Source organism: Oncorhynchus tshawytscha, linkage group LG09, assembly GCF_018296145.1.
Source record: "Oncorhynchus tshawytscha isolate Ot180627B linkage group LG09, Otsh_v2.0, whole genome shotgun sequence".
In the NCBI taxonomy this organism is placed as follows: domain Eukaryota; kingdom Metazoa; phylum Chordata; class Actinopteri; order Salmoniformes; family Salmonidae; genus Oncorhynchus; species Oncorhynchus tshawytscha.
In genome coordinates this window covers 55,227,808-55,253,519 of record NC_056437.1, presented here as the reverse complement: position 1 = coordinate 55,253,519, position 25,712 = coordinate 55,227,808, and the positions used below count along the sequence as shown (strand labels likewise).

Below are 25,712 nucleotides of genomic sequence, written 5' to 3'. Positions count from 1 at the left end.
TGTCACCAATGTTGTTCATGTGAATGCTACTTTAACTGTCACCAATGTTGTTCATGTGAATGCTACTTTAACTGTCACCAATGTTGTTCATGTGAATGCTACTTTAACTGTCACCAATGTTGTTCATGTGAATGCTACTTTAACTGTCACCAATGTTGTTCATGTGAATGCTACTTTAACTGTCACCAATGTTGTTCATGTGAATGCTACTTTAACTGTCACCAATGTTGTTCATGTGAATGCTACTTTAACTGTCACCAATGTTGTTCATGTGAATGCTACTTTAACTGTCACCAATGTTGTTCATGTGAATGCTACTTTAACTGTCACCAATGTTGTTCATGTGAATGCTACTTTAACTGTCACCAATGTTGTTCATGTGAATGCTACTTTAACTCATACCATTGTTGTTCATGTGAATGCTACTTTAACTGATACCAATGTTGTTCATGTGAATGCTACTTTAACTGTCACCAATGTTGTTCATGTGAATGCTACTTTAACTGATAGCAATGTTGTTCATGTGAATGCTACTTTAACTGATACCAATGTTGTTCATGTGAATGCTACTTTAACTCATACCAATGTTGTTCATGTGAATGCTACTTTAACTGATACCAATGTTGTTCATGTGAATGCTACTTTAACTGTCACCAATGTTGTTCATGTGAATGCTACTTTAACTGATAGCAATGTTGTTCATGTGAATGCTACTTTAACTGATAGCAATGTTGTTCATGTGAATGCTACTTTAACTGATACCAATGTTGTTCATGTGAATGCTACTTTAACTGTCACCAATGTTGTTCATGTGAATGCTACTTTAACTGATACCAATGTTGTTCATGTGAATGCTACTTTAACTGTCACCAATGTTGTTCGTGTGAATGCTACTTTAACTGATAGCAATGTTGTTCATGTGAATGCTACTTTAACTGATAGCAATGTTGTTCATGTGAATGCTACTTTAACTGATAGCAATGTTGTTCATGTGAATGCTACTTTAACTGTCACCAATGTTGTTCATGTGAATGCTACTTTAACTGATAGCAATGTTGTTCATGTGAATGCTACTTTAACTGTCACCAATGTTGTTCATGTGAATGCTACTTTAACTGATAGCAATGTTGTTCATGTGAATGCTACTTTAACTGATAGCAATGCTGTTCACATGAAAGCTACGGTTTTATTTGTCAGCGCTCCTCTACCAGTATATGTGAACGCTCGTCTAACTGTGTTCTCCTGTGGCAGGAGATTATTCTGAAGCGGGCGGCGGACATAGCAGAGGCTCTCTACAATGTTCCCAGGAACCACAACCAACTGAGCGGCCTGGGCAATAGCTCCGTCCACGCAGGCATGATGGGGGTCAACTCCTTCCCTGGCCAGCTGGCCGTCAATGTGTCCGAGTCCTCCCAGGGAGCCAATCAGGGTGAGGGGGCGGGTCGATACGGGTGTGGCGCTATCGTCATAGAAACCGGTAACTGAAAAGCAATGTAGTCACTGTGAAGTTATCTTTTACATCTTTCTTTGGTTGAACAAGGTGACTGATCTGTCTTTGTTCTGTCTCTGTCGGTCTGTGTAGGTTTCAGTCGGAACACGAGCAGCGTGTCTCCACATGGCTATGTGCCCAGCTCCACCCCCCAGCAGACTAACTACAGCTCTGTGACCACCAGCATGAACGGCTACGGCAACACTGTCATGTCCAACCTGGGAGGATCCCCCAGCTTCCTCAACGGCAGCGCTGCCAACTCGCCCTACGCCAGTGAGTCCCACTCTAGCTCTTCTACTCACCCACACCCAGCTCACAGCCGCCTTCACTCACCTCCATCCATCCAGTCAGCCGACCCACCCACACCCAGCTCACAGCCGCTTTCACCCACCTCCATCCATCCAGTCAGCCGACCCACCCACACCCAGCTCACAGCCGCTTTCACCCACCTCCATCCATCCAGTCAGCCGACCCACCCACACCCAGCTCTCACACTCACTCACCCACCCACACTCAGCTCACCCACATTATCACCCACAATTCACTGCAGAGCTCCCCCTATTGACCTGACTGCTGCTGTAAATGCATGTCTCCCCCATTCCTCCCTGTGACTCTAATTTAATCCAAGTGGTGTGTGTGTCTGTCTGAAGAGCTGTACAGTATGGGTTCTGGTCTGTAGTCCAGTGGTCTGTCTGAAGAGCTGTACAGTATGGGTTCTGGTCTGTAGTCCAGTGGTCTGTCTGAAGAGCTGTACAGTATGGGTTCTGGTCTGTAGTCCAGTGGTCTGTCTGAAGAGCTGTACAGTATGGGTTCTGGTCTGTAGTCCAGTGGTCTGTCTGAAGAGCTGTACAGTATGGGTTCTGGTCTGTAGTCCAGTGGTCTGTCTGAAGAGCTGTACAGTATGGGTTCTGGTCTGTAGTCCAGTGGTCTGTCTGAAGAGCTGTACAGTATGGGTTCTGGTCTGTAGTCCAGTGGTCTGTCTGAAGAGCTGTACAGTATGGGTTCTGGTCTGTAGTCCAGTGGTCTGTCTGAAGAGCTGTACAGTATGGGTTCTGGTCTGTAGTCCAGTGGTCTGTCTGAAGAGCTGTACAGTATGGGTTCTGGTCTGTAGTCCAGTGGTCTGTCTGAAGAGCTGTACAGTATGGGTTCTGGTCTGTAGTCCAGTGGTCTGCCTAAGGGGCTGCACATTACTATACAGAGTTCTAGTCTTTGAGGAGTGATGAGTGGAGTGGGAGTTTTCTCTCACCATTTGTGTGTTTATGAGACAGCGGTGCGTGTGACAGTGAAGCCTTCAGATCTATGGCTATTTCCCTATGGGGCTTTCTGCCTGGCAGTCTCCCAGCAATGGAGCCTGTCTTGAACAACTCTTTAAAACCAGTCCTATCCTCTAATCCTCTTTCATCTGACAGCCATACTTCCACACTGTTGTTGTTCTTCTGCTAATTCTTAATTGACTACCCTTTTCCAATTAGGAAAACACAGAGGGAGAGGGTTAGAGAGAGAGGCAGAAAGAGAAATGGGTGATTGTTTTTTTGAGGGGGGGGTCTAATAATAGTGGGAGGAGGGAGGGTGGGTGCCAGTTGCAAAGGCTTGTGTTTGAGGACAGTTTGGCATGGATCTAAGAACCGACACCCACAGATTTCTTTCAGGGAGAGGAATCAACACTGCGATATCGACTAGCTATATGAGACTAAGAGCACTCAATAGTTAGGAGGTGAAACCATGCTGGAATGTTCTGGCTTGTGGAGGACTGCCGGCCTCTCTCCTTAGCAATGTGTGTCCTTCCATCAGATTGCCCTGAAACTAGATTGAGAGCCACTGTGGTATTGCCTGTTTGCAACGCCTGACTGGCCGTATCACAGCTCCTTTCTAGGCCGGCCAGAGAATTAAAGACTGTTAATTAAATCAATAAACTAATTGGAGGGGTAACAATTCAATTTCACCACTTTGGTCCCCAGGATGTTAACAAGTATTTTAAAAGGTTGGCTGACTCCATTAGACACTTCCAATCAATCCACAAGCCTGGGCTCTGCGCTTCCAATTTTCATTAATTGATTAGTTAGGACTTGATAAATGGATTGTGCCATTGTTACAAGGTTCTGCTTGGATGGAGCTATAAACCTATTTAAATGGTGCAATAACAAGAATCACTTCCAATGAAGTGTAACCAGTAGGAAAAACATTAAAGAGCAATGAATGTTGAATTCAAATGGTTGTCTAAGTGTGCTAACATTGAATTGTTAACTGCCTAGGAGACCACTGCTAGGTGGATTGGGAAAATACTTGATCGATAGCTATTCATTTGTTAGAATGAACTTGAATATAAATTCCTCTCGTTTGAGACTCCCTCGCATACTTATGGAGTTTTCTCTTGTGTACTCGATAAGTTCTAAATCCCACATGGTGAAATTAACCTCTTGCTATGCCCCTTCTCTCTCTGTCTTTGTCTGTCTGTCTCTCTCTCTCTTTCTCTCTCATCTCCCTTTCCTCTCTCCTCCCCCTCCCCCATCTCTCTCTCCCTCTCCCTCCCTCCCTCCCCCATCCCTTCAGTCGTTCCCTCCAGCCCCAACATGGCGTCCTCCACCAGCCTGCCCTCTAACTGTAGCAGCTCTTCTGGGATCTTTTCCTTCTCCCCTGCCAACATGGTGTCGGCCGTCAAGCAGAAGAGCGCCTTCGCTCCCGTGGTGCGACCCCAGACCTCACCCCCGCCCACCTGCACCAGCACCAATGGCAACGGTCTCCAAGGTGAGCCCCTCACCCAGTCGGAGACATTGTGTTCTTTCCGGGCCAGTCCGTGACGCTCTCTAACCAACCTCTCCGTCCCCAATATCCCCTGTCATTCCTCCTCCTCCCATCCTCTAACACATTGTTTTCTCTTTCTCTCCTCCCCTCCCCTCCCCTCCCCTCTCCTCTCCTCTCCTCTCCTCCCCTCTCCTCTCCTCCCCTCTCCTCTCCTTCCCTATCTTCCCCTCTTTCTTTGCGCTCCCTCCCTCAGATCAGTCTTTTGTGGACTCTAGCAAGTACTCCACAGCCAGCTCGCTGCAGGGCCTGGCCTTCTCCTGAAGTATGTTACTCTCTCTTGCATGCACCCATCCACCCCTCTACTCCTCTATCTCATTAACCATCCATCTATCCATCCACTCCTCCATCCATCCATCTACCCATCCATTCACCCATTACATGAACATGAACCATCCTCATACTGCAGCTGTATGTGTTGAGGAGAGAGAGGATGAGAGGATGTCTCTCATTTTGCTCCGTGCTTTTGTTTATCCAAGGGCATTTGGCAGAGTCGGCATATTACTCACAAGTTTGTCCTTTTTTATTTGGCTTGAATGTTTTTGTGGTTGTCCCTAGCTTCCTGTGTGTGGATGGGGAGAAAGGGTAAGGATGTTTGGGGAGAGGGCAGGGCAGGATGTAGCTGTGTGGGTGTGGGAATACAGAGCCGACAGGACACACTGCTGTCTTCAACAGACCTCATACATAGATACAGGAAGTATCTTCCCGAGCGCAACATTAGTTGCGGAGACCCATAGGGTCCTGCAGGGCTGCAAGCATTGAGCAACGACCTTACTGTAACACAATGCGAAGAGATATCTCACCATTTACATCAACCTTTTGTTTATTAAATAAACCATCCAAGCCATGAGTGGATAATCAGTACAGGAGGATAGTGTTGGAGAAGATCTGTTTAACCATAGCGTACGTAGTGTTATGCTATGATAAGAGATCCACCAGCCTACCAGGAGCTGAGACACCAGGAGTACAACCTCATTGCTTCAACAGCTTGTAGTGTAGTGTAGTGTAGTGTAGTGTAGTGTAGTGTAGTGTAGTGTAGTGTAGTGTAGTGTAGTGTAGTGTACTTACCAGGAGCTGGGACCCCAGGAGTACAACCTCATTTCTTCAACATCCTGCAGTGTAGTGTAGTGTAGTGTACATATCAAAAGTGGGGACACCAGGACTACAACCTAATTTCTTCAACAGCCTGTAGTGTAGTGTCCCTAGCAGGAGCTGAGACACCAGGGGTAGAACCTAATTTCTTCAACAACCTGTAGTGTAGTGTAGTGTAGTGTAGTGTAGTGTAGTGTAGTGTAGTGTAGTGTAGTGTCCCTAGCAGGAGCTGGGACACCAGGAGTACAACCTCATTTCTTCAACAGCCTGTAGTGTAGTGTCCCTAGCAGGAGCTGAGACACCAGGGGTAGAACCTAATTTCTTCAACAACCTGTAGTGTAGTGTAGTGTAGTGTAGTGTAGTGTAGTGTAGTGTAGTGTAGTGTAGTGTAGTGTAGTGTAGTGTACTTACCAGGAGCTGGGACACCAGGAGTACAACCTCATTTCTTCAGCATCCTGCAGTGTAGTGTACTTATCAGAAGCTGAGACACCAGGAGTCAACCCCATTTCTTCAGCAGCCTGTAGTGTAGTGTAGCAGAAAGAGAGCAAGTGTAGTGTAGTGTAGTGTAGTGTAGTGTAGTGTAGTGTAGTGTAGTGTACTTACCAGGAGCTGGGACACCAGGAGTACAACCTAATTTCTTCAACATCGTGTAGTGTAGTGTAGTGTAGTGTAGTGTAGTGTAGTGTAGTGTAGTGTAGTGTAGTGTAGTGTAGTGTAGTGTAGTGTAGTGTACTTATACAGAGTCTCTCTTGCTCTCTTTCCGCTGTTTGTCAGACAGGCCCTTCTCTCTGATCAAACCCTCCCACTATGCTGGGAAATGATCAACAATGACAGCTGTTGGGCTCTGTTGACAATCGATACTGTCGCTATTTCCATTGACATACACACACCGACAGCGTGCGTGTGTGTGTGCTTGCATGCCTGTGTGTGTGTTACACTATGGCAGATCAAAGCAGAGTTGAGGCACTGTCATATACGATGTTCTGTCAGCGAGAAGCGGTATCTAAATCCAAGCTCCTTCTCTCCCAGTTCTGTGTCAGTTGTGTGTCACAATATGACACAACTGACACGGAAGTGCCAGAACATACCACATGCTGCCATGGTTTCTCTGCAGTCAAGCGCATTATCAGCAGGATTTGCTGAGAAGTATTATGCTTTCCATGTAAATCAGATTATTCTAAGATTAGTAAACCAACTCTGCACTCTAAGAAAAAAAGCGTTCCAAAAGGGTTCTTTGGCGATCCCCATAGAAGAACCCGTTTTGGTTCCTGGTCGAACCCTTTTGTGTTCCATGTAGAATCCTCCGTAAAAGGGGATCTAGATCTAACTGCAACCAAAAATGGTTATCTTTTGCACTTCTTTTTCCTAGAGTGCACTTATTCAAAGGGTTCTCCTATGGGGACAGCTGAAGAAACCCTTAAGGTTTGATTCAAAGATAATTTTGTTAACCTGACATACGAATGTCAAATGATTTTGTTTTGTATGTTACACTCGTGATTTTGGTTAAGGACTTACTGTGTTTTATTGAATGAGCTTACACAGGGTGTGTGTGTGTGTGTGTGTGTGTGTGTGTGTGTGTGTGTGTGTGTGTGTGTGTGTGTGTGTGTGTGTGTGTGTGTGTGTGTGTGTGTGCGCGTGACTGTTTCTGCCTCTCTTGATTCCATCAGCAGTAGTTTGAGAGCACAACGCCTGCAGAAAAACACCCAGCGTCCTCTTTTGTGTTTGTCAGCAGTTGTAGAACTAACGTCAAGTTAAATTTGCAGCAATAAGCATTTCTCCCCCACTTTAAGGAACATAGCTTAGAGGACCTCCTCCGTCCTGTCCCACTACACTGGATACGTTAGGCCATGTTATACTCCACTCATGGCATAACCACATCTTATCATTCCCTTACCATGCACTCAAATACAATCCCTATCCCTGGGAATGATTGAAGATGATGGAGTTTCTAGACATACCAGGCACAATACTACACAACGCTATACTACACATGGCTGGGAGGGGTTGAAAGTCATTCAACATCTTGTATGTATCTACTGTATATATATATATGATGGAGTTTCTTGTTTATTCTAGTCTAAAATGTATTACATATATATATATATATACATTATATACACATATATATATATATATATATATATGTATATAATGTATATATATATATATATATATATATATATATATATATATATATATATATATATATATATATATATATATATATATATATATATATATATATGTAATACATTTTAGACTAGAATAAACAAGAAACTCCATCATATATATATATACAGTAGATACATACAAGATGTTGAATGACTTTCAACCCCTCCCAGCCATGTGTAGTATAGCGTTGTGTAGTATTGTGCCTGGTATGTCGTCACTGCACTGCGTTCTGTAGTCACACTTGGTCTGATTTGGAGCTCTCATTAAGCATAGCTCTGTTCCTCACATGTTGACACGGATCCCCATGCAGCCGTTTGAAGCTGCCGGGGATGATGCAATACGTCACAAAGACAATGAGCCTCAGCGCATGCAAACAATTAAGAGGCAGTTTTTCTGACAGCACTAATCAAGCGTTTCAAGTGTCCCATTTGTGCCAATTTCCAATTTGGCGGGGCTGTGAAAAGATAGAAATGATTTATCCCTTGTTTGAAACCGTATTTGAGTCATAGTTTCATAGGCCATAGTTTGTTATGCAGATGTGTGAACAGATTTCTTTATTTAAGAGGAATCATTATGTGAGGAAAACATTGGGCAATTGTTTATGCATTAACCGACTCTACCCCCCCCTCCTCCTCCACCCAACAGTGATTCCTGGAATGATCGTTCCTCCCATGTAAGCGGTGCGTGTGTGTGAGGTGAGGAGAAGGACACACACACCCAGACATGGATCTCAGCATGTACATAAGGCTCCGGTTTAGGACTGGATCGTCAGTCCTGCATTGAAGGAATGGAACCCGTAACTCAGGCCCTTTTTAAAAGGAATCACATTTGAACAAAAAAAAAAAGAAGACGAAGAAAAAAAAAACGGAGAAAAGAAAACAGAGAATTTGCAACAACCTCTTTGGAATTTGTACACCTTGTTGACACTTTTTAAGAGGGAAGGCAAGGCCACAGATTACCCAGAAAGCCCACCTAAAAAAAAAAACATTATTTATTTTGGAGAGGATTGACTCTTTCTTTTATTTAGTGCATCGTTTGTGTTTTACCTTTGTGCGAAAAATACATATTTCCCATATTTCAAAATGTAATACACACTATTAGAGGGATTTTTTTTTATTTATGAATCTAAAAAAAAAAGATAAATGAAGAAAATGTTTGTGAAGGATAAAACAACGTGTTGAAAGTGAGCGGCAGAGAACCTCCAGTTGAATAGTGAAGACTGAATTAGATTTATACAATAACAGTATGCTGGAGACTATGCCACATGCCCTGACTAACCCTAAGGCACAGAAAGACACATACATGATAGGTAGCACAAGCTAACTATGCACCATTGCAGAAACTCTCTGCTTTCGAGTTTGTTTGGACCACCGCAAACAGCCCATACACATTTCTCTCCCTCTCATGCCAAGCAGAGACTGCCATCGCCACGACTAGCGCTTTCACTCATCTCCACAGAAAGCAAGTGATTTATCCATGATGACACATAACCAGCCATTCACCCCATGTTGGCTGTGAGTGCACCGATCGTGTCCAAGCACCTAGGTGGTTGTCAGAGATAGAGAGCAGAGCCTGAACCTGCCCTGGATGCCAACAGTGTCTCTACTGTATGGACTCTGGACCGCTAACTTGCTGTGGAGCCGCTCAGCCAAGTCCCATAACTGTACATCAGAACCCCTTTTGTTAAAGTGTGCTCTCTCTCTCTCTCTCTCTCTCTCTGCCATCCACCACAAAATCTCAATGAAGGAAACCATACATTTTGAAAGGGTGTTGCCATTTCACTTTTGCTATATCGTGTGAATTAAAATGTTGTATTATTATAGTTGTTCTGTTTGTTATGCTCTCACCATGAAACTGTGATCATGGGCCGGCCATTAAAAATGTGCTTCTTATTCCACCATGTTACCGTACAACAGTTTAGGATCTGAGAAACGGAATACTGGGAGACACTTTATAGACAGACTAATGAGTCAACAGTGAGGTGTGTAGTGGTGTCCCAGCTGCCATGGTGATCAATGGAATAGCCAGCACTGTAAAAGTTACCGACTCCTCAGATGCCTAGCAAATATCTGAATCCAACCTTTTCAATTTTTATTTTTTTTGCTTTCTTGTGTGATGTGTGTTTTATTGTATATAGTAATACATTTGTTAGTCTTTGTGATTTTTTTTTTTTTTTTTTGCCAAAGTCATTGTTTAAGATATATTTATACATTTAAAGAAGTCTTAAGGCAGCTTTTACAATATAGTGTCACGGATGTCATGTTTACTACATACTCAAAATGATCTCATCAACTTTAGCTCGGAGATTTTGGATAGTAAAAAGGGATATACAGTATGTAGAATATCCATATAAATAATGTATGTATCTCCTGAATTTGTACATTGCTTCTTCATCATCCTTCATGTGTATGTTTGCATTTTGTGACAGTACCGATCTGTTTTTATTTGGTTGTCTACCATGTTCAATGTTTAAATGTCATTTTGATACATTTCATTGGTATGTTTTTTTTGTTTTTTGTTTTTGTTTTAAGCCATACTTTCATTTCTAATTCCATCCACCCTAAAGCCATTGTCTATTTTTGTATAATTTGTTAGTTAATGAAAATGTTGCTGTTTTCGTTTTGTCTTGATATTGGATTTGTTTTATCACATGGTAAAAGTAGCATATTATTCTTATAGTATTTAGTTATATAGGTTTTGAGAGTATATAAGTATATCATATAAATATCTTTTTTGCTTAGATTTTTTGGCTTTCAGAAGAACTGATACTGTTTAAAAACAAACAATATGCATGGGTTTTCTCCTCCTAGCGATGCATTTGTGTGCTAAAAGCAGGAAGACCATTTTTGGCAAAAATATGAAAAATACCCCCCCACCCCCCCCCCCAAATTTCGCTTCCATCTTATTTTCCCTTTCCCCTCTGTTGTCTCACCAAAATCTGAACCAGCAGTTTAGATGCCTTAACAATGCAAAGCCACAGCCGTCAGTGTAGAGTAGAGACCCCACCAGTGCTCTGCTAACATACTTCAAAATGGGTGCAACAAGCAAAATATAGAGAGGGGGTAGCACAAGTGGAGTTGTTCCTTATCCTGGAGCCCTGAGGAATGTTTACCTGTTTTCCCTGTCACAGTGAGCGCTCGGCACGGCAAGGCAGAGAGAGTGGCAGGTAGTAAGAGAAGAGGAGAGCTGTAGGATAGAGAGGAAGAGGAGGGAGGGAGGGAGGGAGGCAAGGTGGTGGATGGGGCTGGCTGGCTGATGGGGGGAGGACACTGTGATGAGATGACTGAGAAGAGAAGGGAGGATAAATATTTAATGTGTTGAGCAGCTGGAGGGGTAAGGAGTGGTGGAGGAGAGGAGGAGAGGAGTGAGGTGCACTGCAATACTCATTTGAAGCCAAGCCTCCCCTTCATATTCCTCTCTCTTATACACAGCTAGGGGTGGGTTGATGGTGAAGCCATATTCTATCTACTGTTTGATTCTGTTTGAGAAAGGTTATGGTACAACAACAGATCTGATGATGAACAGTTTTAAATGACAGCACAATAATCTGTACACACGTCATTTTACACCCTTGCTTCGACAATTTCTACTGCCCTCTTCTGACTCTCCCCCTTTTCTCTTCCCCTCCCTTTATATACAAATTGAGCCACCTGTTTATCTCTGACATGGGTCATATGACCACTCTTTGTAGTCTTTTGTGTGTGTGCATGCGTGCGTGTGTGCGTGCGTGCGTGCGTGTGCGCGTGTGTGTGTTCGCGCTAACAGTCCTCTGAAAGAGAACGTGGCTTTTTAATTTAATTGCTGACGGATATTTTTTTAAGTGACTTTGTAGGAGAGGGAGAATTTAAACTGAGGATTCTGAGGATGAGGGAGTCTCTTGTAAAATGCACTTGTGAAATGATGAGTTCAGCTTGTATGCATTGTGACTCAGTTCTCCTGTCTTTCGGGTACAGGGACAGATACGTTTGAGGTTTACTGTGTCACCGCCCAGCCAAGAGTATAGAGCCATCCCTGTCAGGGAGGTGGCCACCTGGTCAACGAAATGAATGAAATTGTTCTCTGAATCCTATTGTCACCCTTTTGAACCCATCTCTCCATTTCTCTTACCAAGCCTCGTCTTTGACTGGACACACAGAGCAGTTATATATTGATGGACAAGGAAAAGAGAAAATGAAACTACTGTAAAGATGATCTCCTTCTTTTTTTTTTTGGATTAACTTTGAACTGTAAAATAACTTTTCAACTTTCACAATATTTAATTAAAGTTCCCTCTTGTCTGTGAAACTGTTGATGTTCTTGTTGTCTTTGTGAAGCTGTTTTGTCTTGGTAACATTTTGTTGCATTTCCCAGTGACGTGATATACTGGGGCACCAACACATTCTACAAACTCAAAAAACGCACACACTATACAAGCTCGTTCCTGGACCCGCAACACGGTGAGATTTGAGTGTCCGCGATTTCATTACACACCCACTGTCACAGCGCCATTATAAACTCAGCCATGCCAAGCCAAAATCATATAGCATTGCACAGGATTTATCACATGTTCAAGTCGTACTGGATGGGTTTGAATGCAGGGCAATGCCCGGGTATGACATCATCAAAGCAGTGAACCTGAATGGCCCAATCAAATCAGAGTGGAGGCCTGCCCATCTCTCATCTAGATCACAAATGAAAGGGTTCCTCCCCTCTGGATCAGAATCCTGCTTTAATTAGTTAATTAATTCATGTATTACAGCCTAATGGAATGGTGAATATGCCCAGCTAGTTTCCTTTAACATATTCATGATGGCTTCCTAAGTTATTAATTGATATGCGCTTTGCATGTAATTGATTCATCATTTGCATTTACGGTCCTCAGCGGAAATGAGGTGTCTTTTTTCATTGTGCACATTTAATTTGAGCCACTCGGATCTGATTAGCTTGTAAAACGCTCGTTCTGCTGACCTCACACCCCGGCCGTGCGGAGCATCACGGGGTTCTGAATACGAGGGGGAAAAGGACCCGAGATGGTCCTGGAACTGTGATTTTTGGATCGTCTGTCTGTGTGCCGTGGAGCTAGCTACCACATCAAGCACATTTCACAAGCCCTATGATGTTCTGCGATTTTCATCACACTGCCAATTGCGTGGTCATAGACACCGAATGGAGACGCTCACATAATGGAAAGCGTTAGTGAAGTGCCAGGCGCTTCAGACGTCACGACGAGTTTGCTTTCGCAAACAATGCTCAGTGAGGAAGGCCTTCTTAATTAGACAGATGTGCCCTGCTCCGGGTTATTGATCAGCCGGGCTGCAGGCGGAGACTGTGTGTGTGTGTGTGTGTGTGTGTGTGTGTGTGTGTGTGTGTGTGTGTGTGTGTGTGTGTGTGTGTGTGTGTGTGTGTGTGTGCGGAGGTGTATGGGAAGGTTATTTTCCTATTCCTAAGCCTCAAGGCCTGATCAAAGCGGAGCGAGCCGCAGATGTCTTATTGACATCAATGAGTTTAAGTCCCATGACACATGTGCTCTCTCATATTGAGTTAATTTATCACACTGAATTTAGGGACACTTGAAGTCACAATGAATATAGGAATACACACACAAACACGTTGTTTCCACATCGGATGCATGCACACACTCCGTCTCTGAAGCGTAGTAGATGAGTGTGTGGCGACGGTAGTGGGGATAAGTGACAGGGCTCAAGACATCCATTAGCTAATGGATCTCTGAGAGAAGAGAAACCTCCTCCCTCTCTCTCTCTGTCTCTCTCTGTCTCTCTCTGTCTCTCTCTGTCTCCCTCCTCTCCTCCCTGCCACACATCACACCCCCACTGCACTTAACCCCACCGGGCTCATCCCCTCCCTCCCTCTCCACGTCCCCCCCCTCCCTCCTCTCTCCCCCTCCCTCTATCAGGCTGTCAGGGGTTGGATTGGGTGGGGGGGTGGGGTCCTGCCCTCTTCCTAATGCAGGCGTGTGATTGATAGATGACTAAGTGAAGATATAATTTAGCAATCAGGGCTGCTGAGCTATTTATCCTGGCTGACAAGGGGGCCGTTAAGCACAGAGCATGCTTGACCTGTGCCTGTGAGGAGGCTGTCGCGGGGTAATGAGAGGGAGGAGGCCTGCATATGATACACTTACCGCTGCCATTCAATTCATACACACCAGACAAGGTGCACTGGTGGGCCTCGGATCAGTAGTCTAACCATGCTTTCAGTGTGTATGACAGTTCTCTCTCTCTCTCTCTCTCTCTCTCTCTATCTTTCTCTCACCCCCTTTCTTTTCTTCTATTCCTCCTCTTTCTCGATGATAGTGTGGGACTATGGTTTGTGATATGCCATGACATTCAGAGGACCATGAGGATGATAGGAGCATCTGTTACTGAAGTTGTGTCCCAGAGGCTGGGAATTCACCGGTGTCAAGTTAGGGGTCAAAGTTCAGAGGTCATGGTGAAATATTAATCCCCCGAGAAAATCTCCCACGACAACAGGTGTGTTTCAGTCTTCCATAGTTACCTGTCCTCTTTTTATAATAGATATAAAATACAAACATGTACAAACTTTTTAAATGTATAATGTATTTGATCCAGACATATTTATCTGGTCAGTTCACGAAAGGAAGGTAGATTCTTCAGATCTGGGATGGACTAATTACCAGAATCTGTGTCATCCCCCCATTCAAGGAAAATGTCATTCAATGTTGCTCAGTGACCTCTCACCTTTTAGGTCAAATGTTATCCTGCAGGTCACTGTTGTCCACTGCAGCAGAACAGTTCCACTCCCAGGTAGGTCACCACGTAACACTACAGCCTTTGTGTTCTGTCGAGGGGTCAGGAGTAACTAACCAAGTGTGTAGTGGTGCTGGGCCCCTAACTAGACAATGGGGTCAGGAGAAATACTGAAGGACAAAGTTGTCATTGTCTAACATTGCTGGGAACTTTGTTGCTTCTCTATGGGAATTCTTCTCTTTGTACCTGCTTTTCTACATGCTACCCCCAGCATGTTGTGTAACAAACCGTTACACAGGATAATCCATACGCCTTGATCACTGATGCTCAACAATTGTGTTTACTGGCAGTTTATTTGCATGTTTAGACATGCAGCGCGGCGAACCTATTATTGTACTGTATACCTTGTACATCCTCACCTGCCTCCCACCCTGCCACCATCCTCTTCTATCCATAGTGTGGATCTCATTATGGAGGCAGTTTGCAGCACTGATGTTGCCGTGTCCCTGGTCTATTCATTATTCATACATCAACAGACTGAGTCTGGCCAGACCCACAGAGATAAAGGCTGGGGAGGAAGGAGGGATGACTGGCGAAGAGGAGGGATGAGTGGAGGAGAGGAGGAAGGCAGGCAGGCCTGCTCCAACGCTGCAGTCTCTTCCTGGAGAGCAAAGCTTTCAGGTAATTCTCTGAGATCAAGAGACGCTGCACACAGGAACCCCCCCTGCGCCTCTCTGGGCTAAATAAATAAATAAATATTCTCTACTGATGCTCTTTTTACGGCAGACGATAAAGGAAATGGATTGAAAGACAGCCTTAGAACTGAAAACACACGGTCCCGGTGGGGATGGAGAATGGAAGGGGAGAGAAGAAGGGTTGGGAGAGAGAGGGGGGGGAGAGAGAGGGAGAGAAAGTTTGGGCGGGGAAAAAGGGGAAAGGAGAGTGGGAGGAGGGACAGGAAGAAAGTCCTTGCAGCTGGTGAAGAGGAGAGGGGCTAGATGATACTGGAGATCTGAGAGTGTTGGTGGGAGGGGTACGTGAGAGACAAAAGGGGCACAGGTGGAGGTGATATGTCACACCACCACCAACACCCCCCAAAAAAAGACGTGTGGGTGGTTGATTTAATCTCTCGTCACTCCTACTATTTTAGCCTCCGGTTTTGAGCAGGTGAAAGACATCAGCATACTGTATAATGCCTAGGTCTAAAATATAGACGTGAAGACAACGTCGTCACAAATCTAGGAACAGCTCCATGGCTAACTACTAGCGTCACTGCTAAATGAATCTCTTGAGAAGAGTTATGGAATATTAGAATCACGTTTTTTCCCCAAAACGTTATATCCATCACTTTTTTACATTTCATTGTTTTTTCATTAGAAATGTTCTACGAATAGATTTTAGATGTATATGATTATTTCTTGTCTTTTTTTGCTAAACGCTGTCCAATGTCCAATGTTTAGCTTGAATGGAATATTTGTATTCTGTATATTTGACTGTGATATGTGGTTGTCTCACCTAGCTATGTTAATAAGATGAATGCACTTGATGTAAGTCGCTCTTGATAAGAGCATCTGCTAAATCTTTACATGACATAGACTGACCAGGGGAATCCAGGCGAAAGCTATGATCCCTTATTGATGCCACTTGTTAAATCCACTTCAATAAGTGTAGATGAAGGGAAGGAGACTGGTTAAAGAAGGACTTGTTCTTAAGAATTTGTTCTTAACTGACTTGTCGAGTTAAATGAAGGTTAAATCAAAGAAATAAATGTTTACATAAGTATTCAGTATTCAGACCCTTTGCTATGAGACTCAGGTGCCTCCTGTTTCCATTGATCATCCTTGAGGTGTTTTTACAATTTGATTGGAGTCCACCTGTGGTAAATTCAATTGATTGGACATGATTTCGAAAGGCACACACCTGTCCATATAAGGTCCCACAGTTGACAGTGCATTTCAGAGCAAAAACCAAACCATGAGGTAGAAGAAATTGTCCGTCAAGCTCAGAGACAGGATTGTGTCCAGGCACATCTGGGGAAGGGTACCAAAAAATGTCTGCAGTATTGAAGGTCCCCAAGAACACAGTGGCCTCCATCATTCTTAAATGGAAGACGTTTGGAACCATCAAGACTTTTCCTAGAGCTGGCACCCAGCCAAACTGCACAATCTGTGGAGAAGGGTCTTGGTCAGGGAGGTGACCAAGAATCCAATAGTCACTCTGAGATGGGAGAACCTTCCAGAAGGACATCTTTGGAAACATGGCACCATCTATATGGTGAAGCATGGTGGTGGCAGCATCTCCAGAGTTCCTCTGTGGAGATGGGAGAACCTTGCAGAAGGACAACCATTGCTGCAGCACTCCACCAATTAAGCATTTATGGTAGAGTGGCCAGACGGAAGCCACTCCTCAGTAAAAGGCACAGGACAGCCTGCTTGCAGTTTGCCAAAAGGCACCTAAAGACTCTCAGACCATGAGAAACAAGATTCTCTGGTCTGATGAAACCAAGATTGAACTCTTTGGCCTGAATGCCCAGTGTCACATCTGGAGGAAACCTGGCACCATCCCTACTGTGAAGCATGGTGGTAGCAGCATCATGCTGTGGGAATGTTTTTCAGTGGCAGGGACTGGGAAACTAGTCAGGGTTGAGGGAAAGATGAACTATGAAAAGTACAGCGAAAACCTGCTCCAGAGCTCTCAGGACCTCCTTCCAATGGGACAACGACCCTAGCACACAGCCAAGACAATGCGGGACAAGTCTCTGAATGTCTTTGAGTGGCCCAGCCAGAGCCCGGACTTGAACATGATCGAACATCTCTGGAGAGACCTTAAAATATAGCTGTGCAGCGACGCTCCCTATCTAACCTGGCAGAGCTTGAGAGGATCTGCAGAGAAGAATGGGAGAAACTCCCCAAATGCAGGTGTGCCAAGCTTGTAGCATCTTACTCAAGAAGACTCGAGGCTGTAATCGCAGTCAAAGGTGCTTCAACAAAGTACTGAGTAAGGGTCTGAATACTTACGTCAATGTGATATTTCAGTTTTTATTTTCAATACATTTGCAAAAATGTCTAAACCTGTTTTTGCTTTGTCATTATGGGGTATTGTGATGTCATTATGGTGTATTGTGATGTCATTATGGGGTATTGTGTGAGGGGGGAAAAATACAATTAAATCCATCTGGGTTGTGCAATCCGTGTCCTCAGAGCACGTGCAGATCAGCATATTCAATCTCTCCCTATCCCAGTCTGCTGTCCCCACATGCTTCAGGATGGCCGCCATTGTTCCTGTACCCAAGAAGGCAAAGGTAACTAAACTAAATTACTATCGCCCCGTAGCACTCACTTCTGCCATCATGAAGTTCTTTCAGAGGCTAGTCAAGGATCATATCACCTCCACCTTACCTGACACCCTAGACCCACTTCAATTTGCATAAATTCCTCTCCGTGTCTGGTGTAAAGCAGATTAAAGCAGGTTTTGCTCTGTGATTTTTGCCTGTGCTTACCCCTATCCCGTTTCTGTTTAGTCTGCTTTAAAATCTCCCCAGCATTTGCCGACATCAAGCACACCCATACAGTGATGCAGCCACCACCATGCTTGAAAATAAGGAGGCAGTTACTCAGGGATGTGTTGTGTTGGATTGCCCCAAACATAGCGCTTTGCATTTAGGCCAAAAAGTGTATTCCTTTGCCATGGTTTTTGCAGTATTACATTAGTGTCTTGTTGCATACAAGTTGCATGTTTTGGAATATTTGTATTTTGTATTTGTTTTCTTCTTTTCACTGTGTCATTTAGGTCATTATTGTGGAGTCACTACAATGTGGTTGATCCATCCTTAGTTCTCTCATTATCACTGTTTTAAAGTCACCATTGGCCTCATGGTGAAATCCTTGAGTGGTTTCCTTCCTCTCTGGCAACTGAGTTAGGAAGTATGCCTGTATCGTTGTAGTAACTGGGTTTATTGATACACCATCCAAAGTGTAATTAATAACTTCACCATGCTCAAAGGGATATTCAAAGTCTGCTTTTTATTTTTTACCCATCTACCAATAGGTGCCCTTATCTGCGAGGCATTGGAAAACCGCCCTGATTTTCGTGGTTGAATCTCTTTAAAATTCACTGCTCGCCTGAGGGACCTTACTGATAATTGTATGTGTGGGGTACAGAGACGAGGTAGTCATTCAAAAATCATGTTAAACACTATTATTGCAAATTTTCCAAATCGGTGGTGGTCGGTGCCGTTTAAGATTAGGGAGGACAATTATTTTTATGAGCATGGCCTTATTTCTATTACAGGATAATGGATGTCCCAGCTCAATGTAACATCGGTAGGTTTTAGGCTACTACATGATACTCAAATTCTCCCTATACCCATCATGGGTTGCTACATCCTAGCCTATAAATTAAAGTTAACAACATAGGTGCACACAGGTCGAGAGAAACATTTGATGTGACAGATAGTGACACATGACCAGACAGTGACACATTCGATACCGCCTTGCACATTCTTGCCTGCATTCAGCTGATCTCTGGCGTAATCATTAGCCCAACAGTTGCAAACGTGAGTGTCTCTTGGACAAATTTGGGTATGTTTATCCAAGTCAATGTATGTCATAAGCAGTTACACCGGTAGGTCATGGGGGCAATACATTAGTCCAACACCTCCAGTGTTGGATAGCCATAGCCAGCTAGCTAACATAGCATCCCTCTGTTGGAGCCGGGTGTTTGAGTAAGCTAAACTAGTTAGCTACATTTACTGGCTAAGTAAGTGAAAGTGAAAAAAAAAACTAAATATAGCTAGCTCTATTTCTCGCTCTCTCTTGCTTCTACTTAATTTTTGAATAAATGAATTTGTTCAAAACTGTTCAACTATTGCCTTTCTCTCTGAGTCAACTACTCACCACATTTTATGCACTGCAACATTAGCTAGCTGTAGCTTATGCTTTCAGTACTTGATTCATTCTCTGATAATTTTATTAGGAGGACAACATGTCAGTTGATACTGCAATAGCTCTGTTAGGTTGGAGGATGTCCATCCGGAAGTTGTCATAATTACTGTGTAAGTCTATGGAAGGAGGTGAGAACCCTGAGCTTCCTAGGTTTTGTAATGAAGTCAATGTACCCAGAGTAGGTTAGAAGCTAGCTGTCCTCCGGCTTCCCCATGATGCTACCCTACAGAGTACTGTTGAGGCTACTGTAGACCTTAATTGCAAAACAATGTGTTTTAATAAATGATTTGGTGACGTGAATATATGTTGCATTGTTTTATCTAAAAAGGATAACTTTTGAAATGTTTCACTATTTTTATTTTTATGAAATTCACTGAGGAGGATGGTCTCATTTCATTCCTGTCCTGCAGCTCAGTTCAGAAGGACGACTGTATCGTTGAGGTGTCTGGGTAGTTTAATACATTATCCACAGCATAATTATTAACTTGACCACGCTGGAAGAGATATTCAATGTCTGATTTGTTATTGTAACCCTACCAACCATTGCCCTTCTTTATGAGGCTTTCGAAAAGCTTGCTGTTCTTTTGTAGTTGAATCTGTGCTTGAAATTCCATACTTCACTGAGGGACCTTAGATATGTTGTATGTATGGGGGACAAACTGGGGAGCCCCCCGCCCTCTATTTACATGAAATGGTTTGGTCCTGCCCCCAAACCAGGTGCTGATGGTACTTGCTAGCAGTGAAATGTGAGTGAGGAGTGCCAGTGGAGCATCATGTCTCAGCTTCCAAAAGAGAAATCTGCCTTTCAAAAAAGAAATGAACGAGGGAGAAATGAAAAGGCGACAGTAAGTCACCCAATTTTTCACAGAGGAAGGTGTGTGTAGTCTGTGTTTGGTGGGAATTAACCTGTTAGCTTAGTCCATAGTGAAATAGGCTACTTTTGCTCCAGTAATATTAGTTACTTAATATCTTCACAGAAAATTCTGAGTGTTTACATTTCGCTCCTCTTTTAGCTGACATTTAATCAATGCAGGCAAACTTTTAGCAAGTTATTCATACTAAATCAGTTGTCCCTGTCCCTGCCCCTGCCTGGTGCCAGGCCCAACAGATGCAGCTTCAGGCACAGCAGCCCTGTCTCCCCATCCCCATGCCCCTGAACCAGCCCTACTCCCAACCCAACCTCCCAAAGGAGGTGGGCAGCATTGTGTTGAATGACATGTCAGTTGGCATAATTGCAGGTACTGTAATGCATTGAGGACAGGAATGTGATTCTCCAGTCAGGAAAAATGTCACTTGACACAGAGGCAGCCAGTATCAGAGCCTTAAAGGAAGAGATGCAGGCTCTCAGAGACGGATGGGAGTCTCTCCTGTCTGGGGCAACATTGATTGCTATGCAAATGGCTGTTGCACCTCAATTTTGCAAGCAACACAGCCGCCAGAGGAAAAGGAAGAGATTCCATAATGAGACCTCCCAAGAGGACAGCTCAGGACAGTGCAGAAACTGTGTTTTGGGAACAGTGTTTTTTTACTGCTGTGGACAACATCAGTGACTTGGACACTAGGTTCCACACCACTGCAAAAACTGTAGAATCATTTTCTGCTGTTCTGAAAGTTGGGCAGATTAGTGAGGATTAAGTCCCTTCTGTGTTCCAACCACTGATCATGAAGTATTCCATAGATCTTACACCTGAGTTTCAGGTAAGACACCTACCTGAACACTGTATATGCTGCCACTTTCCCCCCTAACGTGTCCCCTCTTAGTCTCCTGAATGCAATTTGTAAGATGCAGCTGCAAAGCATTTTTGGAGAAGAGTGTATTGCTTTACGTTTATTTTGCACACTGCCTGTGACTGTTGCTGGTGGTGAAAGAGCTTTTAGTAAGCTAAAACGGAATTATATTTTTTTAACGATTTGAGGTCCACTATGTCCCAGGACAGGTTTTGCAGTCTTACCATGCTGTCCATTGAAAGTCCGTTTGCTAGAAAGCTGGACTTCAAAGACTTGATCAGTGACTTTGCTAGCAAGAAGGCTCGGCGCTGGGCTCTTGGTGAGTAAGGCTGAGCAAGGGCCAGTGATAACTGGCTAAAGTGTATAGCCAGCATTAATCAGACAGACTGGCTATGGATATTGGATCACTACACACATGATGCCCACAGGCTGAGAACAAGACTGAGAACAGAGTGAGAACAAGATTTATCTCAAGGTAATGGCTGGATTGCCATAATATTTGTTGTGCACAATCAAGACCCAAAGTGCAAGAAACCTATTGATTTGGTGACCTCTTGACCTTTCCTCTAGCGCCACCATTTTCACTTCTATTTCCATTTTGTTTTCCATTTCCACTTTTACAGCTGCTTATTTTCTAGTTGGTACTTTTACTTAGTTCAAAAAATCTGCTGGTGATTTTATTATTTTGTTTGTTTTATCATTCTATAAGATGATCATGTTTTTGATTGAAGAGTTTAATGTATATTTAAGTTATATTTAATTTAATAAGTTATTCATTAATGTTAAGAGAATTTTCCATTCAAGAATTTGACCATTAAAATTACATTTAGTCTGTAAAAGATGGCCTTTAGCACATTTCTTATAGAGGGTATCAGTCTTGCATCAAATAGTGAATTCCACTGTATGCAGAATGTTGCATGCATGTCTGCACAGTGTTATATTGTCACAGCTCACTGTCAGTAAATATTGTACAGTTAATATTGGACTATTGGAATATTGCAGCCTGCAAAGGTAAGAGTTATTTAAATATTTGAATGGGTTGATTGGGTTTTGGAGGTGTGTGGTTACAGCAATTGTGCAGAGTTGGTATGGCCTGTGGTGGTGGGGCCCAATGTGATATCTTTTCATGGGGCCCAAAATCCCTGGCGGTGCCCCTGCTGACAGAGGAATGGTTATCTCAACCCCTATTAGTCCATGTAACCTTTTATGTGATTTGTTAAGAATTTTTACTCCTGAATTAGTTTAGGCTTACCTAAACAAAGGGGCTGAATACTTATACAACAACTATATTTTAGTTATACATATAATTTTTTATCTTAAAAATAATTCTTCCACTTTGACATTACAGAGTATTTTGTGTATATTGTTGACAAAAAAATGACAATGATTCATTTGAATCCCAATTTGCAACACAATAAAATGTGAATACTTTTGATGAAATCAAAATCAAATGTTATTTGTCACATGCGCCGAATACAACAGGTGTAGTAGACCTTACAGTGAAATTGTTACTTACAAGCCCTTAACCAACAATGCAGTTTTAAGAAAATACCTAAAAAAGCAAGAGATAGTATGAAATACTTAAAGAGCAGCAGTAAAATAACAGTAGAGAGCTTATATACAGGGGGTACCGGTACAGAGTCAATGTGCTGGGGTACCGGTGTTGAGGTAATTAAGGTTATATGAACATGTAGGTAGAGTTATTAAAGTGACTATGTATAGATAATAACAGAGAGTAGGAGCAGTGTAAAAGGGGGGGGGGGGCATTCAAATAGTCTGGGTAGCCATTTGATTAGATGTTCAGGAGTCTTATGGCTTTGATGTCATAAATGTTTAGTTTGTATACCTCTTTAATAAAAATGTAGTTTTTTGTTACAGTTACATTTGACTGTGCAAATCCTATTAGTACTACTTATTTCTCTGAGAGGGAGGTGGATGAATATCATTTAGCAAAAAAATAAAAAAATATTTGTCTCTGAAATGAAACCATTAAGTGATTGTCTGTCATTGAACAACCCCATGCCATGATTAGATAGTGACAAACAAAACCATTCTCTTTCATAATTTATTTTAACAATAAAAGCTAATCTACCAGCATTTCTGAAAAGGGATATATAAACACTTTGGAATGATATTCTTTAAGTCTTCACATTCCCAACAAGTTACAGGAAGTTCAACGACAACTGAGATTACATACAAGTCTAACCGTGGTATGTTGGTGTCAACACTGGATCAGCATATCTTTAAAATAAAGTATAACAATAATCACGTTTCCATCCAACCTTTTTATGTGAGTACAGTATGTAGGATAAAAGAAAATGTCACGACAGGACTGATGGAAACAGCAAATTTGTCAACAAACTTTTCAAAAGTCGCCAAAACAAAATACGCAAGACAAGGTGGGCTCTTTAGGTGTCTTTACAAGGAATGCTAGAAATGATGGTAGTTTTATGCTCAAATATTGATATAATAACCAGCTTAGAGTCACACGATTACACAGTGGATGTTTCTCAAAATGCATACTACCGTTCTCCGAGCATGGGAGCGTTGGAGCATGGGAGGGTCGGAGTATGAGTCCAAATGAAAGTATGCGAAATAGAGCAAGGAGGGCACTTCTCGAGTGCGTACTCCATTTGTACATATGTTGAAGCATGCATCGATGCAAGCTTCAACGGAAAGTATGCAAAGAAGTTTGATGCAACAATGTAAAAAATGACGTACATTTTCTTGAAATCAATGGCGGGGGGCATTAATTTGAGCTGAAATGAGAGAAAATACACAACTTCAAAAAATAAATGTTGCCTTTTCCAGCGGAGGCTGCTGAGGGGAGGACGGCTCATAATAATGACTGACTAATGGAATGGCATCAAACTATGTGTCTGATGTATTTGATACCATTCCGCTCCAGCCATTCTCACGAGCCCGTCCTCCCCAATTAAGTTGCCACCAACCTCCTGTGGCCTATTCATATCTCATATGTTGCGTGACTACAATATTTTATCTTGATAATAAATACATGCTGTATCTAGCTAATAATTATGAAGTAAAAGGTTTGCTTTGTGTATTTCTTGTTTGGTCTCTATTGTTGCCATTGTCCTGGCTGGAAGAAGGTTCAGTGAATGGGCAGATGCAGCGTGAGGTAATAGAGTAAGGGGAGTGCTTCTCAAATGTCATGTTTTATGCGTTCTCCACACTCTCATCCTCACAAGAACGTACTCAAGAGAACGCCCTCGGAGAATGCACTTGGAGCATGAGAGTGTGGATCATGGTAGTATGTATATTGAGAAACAACTACATGTAGTGTGTGTTGTGCATGCAGTTTATTAGGCTAGACTATATAAATTGTGATGAACTTCACAGGGTGGTGAAAGTGCACAGTGATTAGCTTGACGATCCTTTCCAATAAATATCGAGGGTCTTATTCTGGTGACATGATGATCGATGCCTGGCTGCCGTTTGAAGGATTAAAATAATTGTGCTATTTTGTCCTTGATAATCTCATCATGTAGGCTATAACCGCACTGTATATGCAAACTGTTGGCTAGAGCGCGCATGCCAAGACCAAAGTGGGCACATTTGCAATATAACGCAACATTTTCTGTGACAAAACCCTCAGTAGAGTTGAAAATGCGATGGAAACCCATTTAACTTGCATTTTTTATTTGGTACATGGGAATTTAACGGCAAAAGTTATTTTTATGTGCATTACGTATTATGTCATCACGCACAGCCTTTTGTCCACAACAAGTGAATTTGATGGAAACATCTCTGCGGATTTTGGAAGATTCACATGAAAATCTCGCCAATTGGATGGAAACTTAGCTATTGTTATATATTGCATGGAATAGTGATTCCACTGCTAATGTGACTCCAAGCAATGTTTTGAGGTAATCTCCATGACTATGTTTGCTGTGTAAGTGGCAATATTTTAGTAAAAAGAATGTAACCTTTATTTAACTAGGCAAGTAAGTTAAGAACAAATTCTTATTTACAATGACTGCCTACACCGGCCAAACCCAGACGACACTGGGCCAATTGTGCACCGCCCTATGGGACTCCCAATCACAGCCGGTTGTGATACAGCCTGGAATTGAACCAGAGTGGCTGTACTAATACCTCGTGCACTGAGATGCAGTGCCTTAGACTGCTGCGCCACTCGGGAGTTAGATGACTCTGCGAGCATGGTGGTGATGGCTGTAACAGAGATACAGTATTTAGTGCAGAGGGTTTGAACCTGGCTGACATTATTACTCCTGTTGTTAACAGAATGTCAGCACCCTCACTGCGTAATTTTCATCCTTAGGATCACTGTGTGTTTTCCAACATTGGCTGTCTCCCTGACAAACTGGTCATTTATAAAAGTCTGTCTGATTTCTGCTGGCTATACACTTTACAAGCACACAGCGCTTGCATATCAAAGGGGAGAGATGGGGGAGAAAAGGGCAAATGTATAAATCAAGTTTCATCCCGGATTTTTGCTCACCTTGCGGAAAGAAAAAACCCATCTGTCTCAGCCATTCCTGAAGTTGAAATGAGATACTGTATGGGAAAACTCAGAAGCTCACACGAGTTAAAGGGGCAGTCAGCAGTAGCTACATCCATTTTTGGACTTATAAATGAATGATACAGTAGGCCTATATACCCATTGATTATTGAATAATATAACTTATAAATGCCTCGTGAGCTTAGTTCAACTGTCAAACCCCATCAGAACCCAAAATATACGCTTGTTTTACTCTAACATTGTAAATGTGAACAAACACTGTAAAGCATCAAAACATG

General features: G+C 42.8%; 1 protein-coding gene across 11 annotated transcripts in view; it reads left to right on the top strand.

Annotated features, from left to right (window-relative positions):
* Positions 1-8,426, top strand: part of LOC112258294 (transcription factor COE1-A) — a 161,316-nt gene extending 152,890 nt beyond the window's left edge. For 3 of the 11 annotated variants that reach the window (XM_042327080.1, XM_042327079.1, XM_042327078.1), the window contains exons 13-17: positions 1,252-1,429; positions 1,583-1,762; positions 4,040-4,234; positions 4,485-4,553; positions 8,198-8,426. In XM_042327080.1, coding sequence (XP_042183014.1) covers positions 1,252-1,429; positions 1,583-1,762; positions 4,040-4,234; positions 4,485-4,552 — 621 coding nt within the window. In that variant the 3' untranslated portion in view covers position 4,553; positions 8,198-8,426. Of the gene's footprint in view, positions 1-1,251; positions 1,478-1,582; positions 1,763-4,039; positions 4,235-4,484; positions 4,554-8,197 lie in introns of all 11 variants that reach the window. The other 8 variants (XM_042327076.1, XM_042327074.1, XM_042327073.1 and 5 more) reach the window with 4 other exon arrangements.
* The last annotated feature ends 17,286 nt before the right edge of the window (positions 8,427-25,712 follow it).